Genomic DNA, 10444 nt, shown 5'->3' on the forward strand with positions numbered 1-10444 from the left:
GTTGAAGAGAAAAATTCTCCCCAACCTTTAACTGCTCTCTGCCGTCTTACTCAATTTCTCAAACACTCTTCTCAATTTCTCTAACACATTTCAGGCAAAGCCTCAAAATCTTTCCCTCCCTTGGGAGTCCTGTACCCGTCCCTGCTGCATGAGAACCCCTCAAAGACATCTGTGAAAAAAAGCACAGGCTTTTGCAGAGGTTTTCCAGCTGACAAGGAGGAGGGTCACGCACACCTGCTGACAGCAGCCCATTCCCCACCACTGGCAGGTAAATTATCTTGGCAGCTTCACATCTCAGTTCTCTTGCCAAGACCCCTCTTGCAGAGCGTTGAGCACCGATGCCCTTCCAAGCTGCCCTTCCTCAAAGGGCAGCTAATGTGCACAGAGAACTGCTCTGGGAATGGGAAAGGAAGCTCCTTGATGGAATTATTGCTGGCCACAGAACCTCAGGCATGCTCACATTTTCACTCTCCTCCCCCAAAATAGGCGAGATGCCAAGGAGTAAGACATATTCAAAGAATTGAAGTCTTTCAATATCTCATTACCGAAAACAGTAGACAAGTTGGCAGAAAGCCAGGCAGGCTTCCAACAAAAACACTCCCATTATAGCTTTGCTTGTGTTTCTATGAACTTTCATAAAAAACAACACCTTTAAGAAATATTTCAGTTTTGATTAATTGGCTTTTTTGATAAAGATCTGTTTTGTTTGAAAACTCACCAGCTATCCAGCCCTCTCCCACACCTCCCAATCACTGTTTCACCTCCTACAGCCTGCCAGGCTTCTGCTGCACTCTGCTCCTCATGAGCATCCTCAGCTACTGCACAGGTTAAAATATTATCTGCTCTGGGACATCTGCAGAACAGGGGACAGCAACAGTGTGTGAAGAGGCTGGGTCAAATTCAGCATTCCTTTGGGCATTTCAAAAGCATCTCTCACTACTTTGCAAGCCCTATTACTTCATGGGCTGAGATATAAGAAATGGAAGATGCTCACAGTCAGACAAATGACATGGGCATCTTTGACTTCTGTACTAAAACACAGCTCCTCCCCTTCATTCCAGCCTTTGCATGAAGGTGCAAAGCCAAAAAAAACCTCAGCTTCCCAATTATTTCCACTGCCCAAAGAAAAACAGTTTTCCTTCCAACTTAGAGCCCAGTGTAACTGCTGCAAAGCTACAGTAGTGTCAGAGGTTCCATAATCAACAGGGCTGAGGTGACTGCCCCAAAATTAACATGAGAAGGATAAAAAGGGCAAGTCCTCTTCCACCTACCAGGCATAATTAGCACACTCCCAATAAACTGGAGAGGTTTTAGAACTTTTGCCATGTTTTATCACTCAGAGATTATCACTACCAGCATCACATGCCCGGCTCACACAAGGAAGGAATAATTTTATCATGCAGACAGCAGGCCCAGGCTTTTGCCAACTCTGGATGAAAGTCCATGACAGACATTTTATTGCCATGAAAATTTCAGATATTCAACAAGAACATTGTACTTTACAATGTCAGGTCTAGAAGACTATACAGCAAAAGTAAATGTAAAGCGCAAGGAGTTTCTCCTTTTTGCTTTCTAACTAAAGCAGCTCCTCATCTGCCTTCACAGAAGAAACACCACAGCATATTCTTTACTCCTCCACAGGCGGAGTCTTCAAACCACTATTAAAAGTACTCTTTGGTCAATATGTGGGAACAGATATTTTGATATGAGCAAGGAAAACACAAAATTCAGGATAAGCAAAGAACTACAGCAATCGAGAACAAAGAACTGGCTTTTCATTGTGGAAGAGAGAGAATGAAGTCAGGCCCAAGCAATGACAGCTATGGCTAGGGGATATACCGAAGCCAAAAGATGATCTTTTAAATAATAACTAATTTTAAACAATAAATAATTTAAATAAAAACAGCTCAGGGCTGTTTTCCCCAGGTATTTCAAAGACTAAATATCTGTCCAGATGTCAAGTACAAACCTCACAGGGGATCCAATTCACAGAAATAATTGGTGCTACTGAGAAGTTTACTGCACAAGAGGCTATTTAAAAATAATAGTAATACAGCTGCAAATGCATATGATTCTTGCTGCTCTAAGCAGCATTTTATTTCAGCTTACCACTAGCTCCAATCTTTCAAAGCAGTATGTAAAACTGTTCCTCATACAGTACCTGTCCTTGTGCTGTGTCAAACCATTTTCTAGTTACCAAGTACAAATATTTCAACACCGTCTAAATTGCTAAGAGCGAGCCATCTAAATCAAGATCAAAAGGTGCATTTCTAAATCAAGAATCCAGGAGAATTTGAAGGTAGAAAAGTATTCAGAGGAAATCTGTTGTACACTTTGTCATGAGTCATCTTTTTTAAGAACCTTAATCTTGAAGGAAGCTCCACTGAGGCAGAAGTCCCAATCCCTGGGATCCCACGCAGTGCCTACAGCAGAAGGGGAGATTCAGAGCAGACCTAGAATAGTCAAGCCTGGCCATTGCTCATGCTCAGATTCAATCTCCTTACTCAGTACACAGTGATCTTCAAAGCATTTTAATGAAATCCATTTCAGAGCAGCAGCTTGACTTCTCTCACTGCCCCAAAAATTATCAGTGAGACTGTACTGTACCCTTCAAAACTGAAAGGATCTTAAACACTCATCTCATTTATTCAAGCTGCCTTGTATCCTTCAAGAGGCACTCTTGGAAACAGGAGACGAATCGGGGTAACAAAGCCAAAACCACCAAAGACTTCTAATTTGACACTTGGGAGCAGTTCCTTGAGGACCAGTGATGTAGATTCTGACAATGTCCCCAGGATGGCTACACAGGGCAGAGCAGCAGGAGTACTGACAGCCTGGGAAATTCAGTTGCAATGTACAAATTCAGGTTATAACAGACAACAGAACTTACAGGCATAACACTGTCAAAGACCTTCTCATTCATTTTACCTCTAAGACATTTTTCTGGGATAGGTGTTGAGTGCAAGCCCTACTGCCCACACTCAGAAAGCCTCACATGTCAACAGTGAGCCAAGTTCCCCCATTACAGCAAATTTTCTTGAACTCCATTGCAGCAGCTGTGCCTTCAGGTGTTTTGTTTGGGTTTTTTAAGGGGAGGCATGCAAGGAAGGAAAGAATTCCTCCGAAAGAAAATATGATTGTGTGCAGCATCAGATTTTAGGGACTCCAGAGACAAAGTTAGGGGGAGGCTACAGAAGGTAAAAACCTGAAAAAATGGCTCCAGTAGATTTTCTTCTTTCAAGGGTTAGAGGAAGAAACAGAGAGTAAACTGTAGCTAGTAAAAGGAAACAGGTTTATGTTTGGAAGGAGAAACCTGACCTGAAATACAAGAGTCACAAAGTGACACTGAACCAAAAGTCAAGTTATTTTGTAGCAAAAGAACAAACAATATTAACGGGATAAGGAACAGATTGGTACTTTTATAATTCTTCCAAACCCACCAACTTTTGTGCAGAGAAATGTGATGTTTTTGAAGCCATTTCTAGATAACTATGTGTCATCTTCAGGGATATCTGCTTTTAGAAGTAACACTCCTATGAACTACCATTAAAATCACAAAAACTGGTACAGTCTGGGTGAATGCTGGAAGCAGCCACAGCCTGAAGCAGTTGAAGTATTTCATCTCCTTTTTCAAAGCGCTCTGGATGGAAGGCATCCATCTTGAGTGTGCTGCTGGACTCAAAGCCAGTGAAGATCCTGGATCCTGTTCAGCCACAGGAAAGCTTAAGAGCTCATTGTGCTTCGGCATCAGGATTCACCAGGCAGCTGGTTGGTGTTCAGCAGGGCAGCTGGAGTCCTTTTTGGAAAGGGCTACAAGAGGCACCACCTGCACTTTGCCTTTTTTTTGTACTGTATGAATCCTTGTAAAGCTCCCTGTATATAGACACTTTCCTTGAGAACTAGAAAAGCTTAAGAGACTGGAATGTATGCACTGGAACATGGCAGAATCTTTGTCTATTGAACGGAGGACACAGCAAACAGGAACGACAATGAAAATATTTTCTAAAGAAGTTACATCCACTCACACTGATTGGGGACCCAGGACCAGCTCATTGCTGTAGTTTATATTATGTGGAGAAGTGAATTCTTGCTTACTTAGCTATTGTGCAGACTTTAACCTGTCAGAAGAAATGAGATAAAAAGCAGAAGAAAAAAAGACAATCTGACTCATTTCCATAGGGGCACTTAGAACATGAGCAGAGATTGTTCCTTAAGCATTACTCAGCAACCTACTTTACAAAAATGAGTTTTCCAAAAAAATCCAGCTAGAGCACACCTATTGCTTTAATGGGACTAAAGTTTTACAGCAACCTGTTTCAACACAGTTAACAGTCTTTCTGACAATAATAAAGCCTAAGCTTTAAAACACACAGGGCATGCTGATAAATGTATTCTTTATGCTTCTCCAGCTCTCTGCCCAAAAAGTGACTCACTAAACAACCAACGTGAGGTGATGTAAGGCACCCAACTGTGTTCAGTCCTGGGCGTAGATGCATATGACCAGCTATGCCTCTGTTTTCCCAAGCTGTAGAGCAAAGATAAGCCCAAATAGCTTTAGACTGGAATAAGATAATCATGCAGGCAATGGCAAAGAAAGAAGTCAACTCTGCTGCTTGAGAAAGCAATAGCCCCCGCAGGAAACTCTGGGAAGAGTTTTCTCCTTTTAAACAGGTGAAACAGAAGCAACACCATGATTAACTCCTTTCAGGAATCATGCAATACACAAAATTGTTTGGAACAACAATTGCAGAAATAACATTTGCTGCAAAAACACATGTTGAAGAGCTTGGTTTCTTCTCAGATGTCCCCTCATGTTTTAGTTTGCATGAACCTATAGCTTTACAGAACAAAGCTGAACAACTCCTATTAGCAAACCTTCCTGCTCCCAACTACTTCTACATAATCTAAAAATGTAGCGATAAACACAAATGTTAGCCTTTTAAAGAAGGCTCTCTCACCTCAAGCAAAACAGCATTTCACTTTCTATTAATGATGCTATTTTTTGTGGTCATGTATTTAATTGAAAGCCGATGAGTGATATTCTTTAACAGTTAGAGCCATCAAAATGAAAACGAAATGCAAGGAATGCAAAAGCAAGCCTAAAAATGCAATCAGAAGTAAAAAATTGTTACAGCAGTCATTAAATGAAAAGGCTAGTAGAGAAATCTAGGTGTTAACAAGAACAGAGTATAAGCAATTCACACCACTGTCTTCACAGGAGCTGAGACTTGAATCCAAACCATTTTCCCAGATATGCAGAATACAGTGACTGAGCCTTATTTACTCCCTGCTCTACCCCAAATCAGCCCGCACAAACTTCCCTTCTGTAATAAGGCAACTCTCAATCCCAAACATCTACTTTTTTTTAAATACAATTTCCAGCAAGACTTAAATTTGCAAAAAATACAGTTGAAGCTACAGTGCTGTTGTTTTGAATACATGCCCTAGTAGAACTTTTTTTTTTTTTTAAGATGTGTAAGAACAGAACTTTTCTTTGATAAGCTTCTGAAGTCAGTTCAGATAAGCTGAAGGACAACACTGACAATGCTATTCAAATTTGCATCTGTTCTCCCACTGGAAAACTAGTCAGGCATAGACAGGCAGTGATCACCTACATCTGGCTACTGTGTACCACAAACCCAATTCAAGAAGCCACATCCAGTTTCCACTGTAACACTGATAATGATACAGCACGCCTGGTATCCCAGTAAACACTGCCCTTGAGCTTGGAACCCTGTGTTTTCCAAATTACAATTATAGGATCGCTCCCCTAAAATAAGGGTTGTCAAATTATATATGAGAAGGAAATAGAAACTATAATGAATAAATACAGTTTTTCCCTTGAATACTTGTCTCACTCATACACTGGCAGTGCTGCTTCTACAAAGACTAAACTAAGCAGCCCATAGATTAGTGCTCCCCCCACCTAATTATCAAAAGATTTTGTAGCAACTGCATTGTTACAGCATATGAGGCAAGGCAAAGTACTGTTCTTGAAAAAGACAGCTGGATCAAGTTATAAATGTAGTTGGTCATATTTCAGGGTTCAAACAGGCAGCTTCCATATAGCTTTAGGTCAAAGAGTTATTGTACTATTTGTTCATAGAGCCCATTCTGCACTAGAAGCCTACCTTAAACTTGTGGTTTTCTTCATAAGCCACCCAAAGGAAACTAACCTCTAATTTGTAGTTGAGCCAAATATCTTTGCTGACATCTGTATCAGAAATCCCAGCAGAACACTCTTACTGATTTTCATCCAACTGTGACAAAATGTATTCAGTGATTACACATTTTATCATCAACACAACTGATAACATATCCCAGATCTACAGAAGGAAAGACATTGCTTAGCCCTACTAAATAAAAGTGAGGCAATACATAGGTAGTGGTACTTCAGATACTCTGGTAACTTCTGCAGTCAATTTGAAATCCTCTGTTCAAAAACTTCTGGCAGTAACAACTTTTTTGCAGACCTAAACTGGTATTGTCAAATAAACTAAATTCAACCCAGAACCTATTTTCTTGTCTTTTCAGACAGCAAGACCCACAGCAACAACAAACATAGGAGTGAACCCCTGACAGCTCCCTAATGCCAGAGCCAGCACACAATGCTGCTACAGCCACAACACTTTAACTTAATCCATCATCAGAAAGTTGAGAAGCTGCTACGTTAGCTATATGCAACTGATGGTCCCAGTTGTGTCTTTAGATACTGAAAGTTATTTGTTGCATGTAGTATTATTTGCCACAAAGAGATCCTCCCTTATGCCAGTGGTGCATGTATAAATGCAAAACAAAATGTAAGCAGAAGGAAAAAGCAGGAGGTAACAGGAGTCACCCTGCTGGTTGTCACCACAGTGGCTCCTGTGTTAGTTGTGCTGCTCTAAATTATGCTTTGTGAGGCTGGCAGAGCTGAATCCCTAGTTCCACCACTCTGTTTGGGAAAACTGTCCTACTCCTACGTTTAGGATGGATTAAAGCCTAGCAGAAAGCTTGCAGTCAGTCCCTTGTTACCTGACTGCCTCTGCTTGAGTTGTGAAAAACTCAAGTGAGAGAGATGTGTTATTATTTTTATTTCTGAACTTTAGAGCAAACCTTGTAGCAGAGAGGCTCCAGGACCTGCTCTGAACATCCATTTACACCTACAGCCCTGAACAGCAAACATGAGCACACTGATAAGCTGGTGCAGGTGCACTGAGGCCTGACAGAAGCTCTGGCTGCGCTGCAGGCTGCCTGCCATCACCAGATTTTATTTCTGCATTATTATTGGGCAACGCTAAGGTGGGTATTAAGACGGCCTGCCAAGATAAATTAAAGGTCTGCTGGCCTTTAACGAGAAACAGTATCCCCACCCTCGGCTCGGAGGTCACGGGTGACACCGCACATTATGTTCACCTTGCTTTTGTCTTCTGCCTCAAGTTTGGACGCAGTAAAATGTAATCAGGGGCACTCATGCGTGAGCCCAGACACTTGGCTCCCGGGATCCGCCAGTGCCCGGTGCTGCGGCACAAAACCCAAGCGGGGATCTCTCCGCTCAAGTTGCGGGAACAAAAGAGCGCTCGGGCTGCCTCGGCAGCGGGGCTGCACATCACTGCTCTGGGCGCTGCCGAGGGAACGCTGCCACCACTCAGCCTCCCAGGAGCTCCGGCCACCGCGCCGGGAATGCTGCACCGAAAACCTTCACAAATTTTTGTTGGAAGTGGGCCAAATGGAGCTGTGGTTGTTACCGGGTGCAAACGCAGTGACTTTATCCCAAGGCATGCCGAGTGTTTAAGCCTTCCAAATGAATTCCTCCACACTCCCCTTAGGGATGACCTATCATCCCAGGCCAGAAAACACTTTCCCACCCTGCCTCTGGACAGGGAGAAAGCAGACCCCCTCTGCCACAGTCTCCCTCCCTCCCCTTGCAATTTAAAAACTGCAGTTCCACAAAATCAGGACATACACATGGGGATTATCCCATGCATCACTTCCAGCTCTGGCTCATCTAGTTTAAAAATATGAAAGATAAAGTTACTGAACACTTCAGGGATCAGCCTGTAACACTAAGTCCTTTTGCTAACTGGTGTTTGGACTGTGCAGAGCCTTGATCCCTGACAAGAAGGCTCCAATGATGGAAGCACTGGCATTAGTAATGATAGAAGAGCTGCTTCTTAATGTAAACTTTGAAAGGCTTCCTAAAAATTTTGCATGGCCAAATTCCTGCAGAAACACTGGAAAGTTGTTTTCTGACCAGTTCAGTTTGTCCAGCCCCTTTTAGCAGCCTCCTTGTACTAAGCCATTCAAGGGGCTTTATTTTTTTTTTAAATAAAAACCCCACACTAATTGCTTTAAGTCACCTACAATGGGACTTGGGTTTTTGTTCATTTGATACAAGCACACACAAATACTTACCTCATGAATAGTAAAAAATCGAAAGCATTTACAAGAAAGATATCCTTTAAAATTCACAGAAGCAAAGTGACTTGACTGAACTTTAGGCTTTCAGGAGTAACATCTAAAAATAGGTAGTGTCAGGTATGCAAGAATTTAACGAGTAGTGGACAGTATTGGGTGTCTGAGAGATCTGTCCCATTTTTAAAGTGTCAGAGTTACCAAAGGAAGCAAGTACAGGTCCTTGTGATCCAAAAATCTCAGGATGATCACCTCCTCCTGTTTTAATTAAAGTACCACATACCTCCAGAGAGAAAAACACAGCTCACTGTGCTGAAACAAAGAGAATAAACCACACTTGCAGACACATGCCACGATTCAGGCACAGGTTGAAAAGCACATTCTGAAAGTACATGCCCCATAAAAGACACCACTTGGAAGTACTTATTTGCTATCAATTTCTCTGCAGGCTAACACTTTTGGTGCATATTTTACTGTACCTTCTGGCTGTACAGATCAGAGACCTGAGAAGATAAAGGCCCTTCAATTACCTTACTGCTTCAGCCTGTTTGACTCTTACAGGTATAGATACAGTTTCACCAGTATCCATTTATGCTTACTTTAATTCATTACCAAAGAAAGGCTCAACCTCTCCTCCTCACAAGCCTTCCCTCCCTCTTCAGACACAAAAGAAACTTTTTGTCCCATCAAAAACTTCAGGCAAGCGAAGGATAATACATTTCCCCATTTTCAGCACTAGCAATCCATGGAGGGGGGAGGGAAGAGAAAGTGCATCAAATCCTTTTGAACAAGGTTTTTACGTGTTATCAAAGTAACTGTGCCTCCAGGGATGGATTCCAGCCTGTTCCCAAGTATTATCCCCCCTCCACCAAAACCCAGCGACCACCTCATCTGTCACTGCTGGAAGAGAGCTGGGGAGAAAAGGGTCTTGGAGACTGTAAAAGCGATTAAACTGGAACTGAATGGAGGTGGGTAAATCACCACCATCAAAGTGTTACAGGCACATAAAGGCACACAGGTGAAGAGGATAATAAAAGAGCTCCTCTAGGAGCGAATACAGCCGAAATATACGCTTTTCGATAAAGGCTTTTAAAAAAGGAGACACGAGAGAGGGGCTGCGACCAGCTCTCCTCCTCCTACCTCCTTCCATCTCCCAAAAGGCACCATAAATTGCTCTTATCCTCCCACCTCCCCCACAAAAAAACCCCCAGTATTAAAATACTTTGCCCAGGAGACAGCGAGCTCAAGTCCCTGGAAAGTTTACACAAAGTTTAACTACAGATATTAATTTCCCACCCCCCCCCCTCCCCCTCTCCTTTTATTTTAAAAGGGAAAAGTCTGCAGGAGGAGTGAGGGCAGGGATGGACGGCAGCCGCCGAGCCGCTGCCAGGGGTGCGGGGGCAGCTCGCAGGCTTCGGCTCCCTACCTGGAGGGTCCATTTCAATGTAAAATATCAGCTCAGTGGAATAGGGCATCATCACTTCCCTCCAGTCCGTGTCATCGCGGTCCATATCCCACACCGTGTTGTACATCGCGACAGCCAAGTCCAGGCAGGGTTAGAAATAAGAGGTTGGATAGCTCGGCTTTTAATCGAGAGGTGGGGGGGAAGAAAAAAAAAAAAAAAAAAAAGAAAACAAAGCCGAGAAGAATCCACCTCGCTCTAAAATAACACTTTTAGCAAAAAGAAAAAAAAAATTAAAATCGCAAAATTAAACTTAAAAAAAAACCTCCACGCAAGTCACCGCAGCAGCTGCCCTGCAGGAACTAAAGATAGGTAGTTATATATATAATATATACAGAGAGAGTGCTTCTTTTTGTTTAAAAAGACACCTTTCCACAGAAAAGCCACTTTCCTGAATTCTCTCTAAAAATCGCCGTTTTCAGGGTATTTTTAAAACACAAGCCAAACAAGCCCCCCGCAGGAAAGCGGGGGGATGGTGGCGAGCAGCGGATAAAAAGGGGCGATTTCAGTCTCTGGATGAATTCTTTCCGCCGGCGGAGGACGAGAAAGGAGGCAGCGGCGGCGGGCAACAATACGGGCAGGCGCGGA

General features: G+C 42.7%; 1 protein-coding gene across 1 annotated transcript in view; it reads right to left on the reverse strand.

Moving 5' to 3' along the window:
- The window catches only part of PIK3R3 (phosphoinositide-3-kinase regulatory subunit 3), a 32266-nt gene extending 22120 nt beyond the window's left edge, over positions 1-10146 (reverse strand). Inside the window, exon 1 of the mRNA XM_048312301.1 lies at positions 9821-10146. Coding sequence (XP_048168258.1) covers positions 9821-9926 — 106 coding nt within the window. The 5' untranslated portion in view covers positions 9927-10146. The remainder of the gene's footprint in view (positions 1-9820) is intronic.
- Positions 10147-10444: the final 298 nt, after the last annotated feature.

The sequence above is a fragment of the Corvus hawaiiensis genome, chromosome 9, assembly GCF_020740725.1.
Source record: "Corvus hawaiiensis isolate bCorHaw1 chromosome 9, bCorHaw1.pri.cur, whole genome shotgun sequence".
In the NCBI taxonomy this organism is placed as follows: Eukaryota; Metazoa; Chordata; class Aves; order Passeriformes; family Corvidae; genus Corvus; species Corvus hawaiiensis.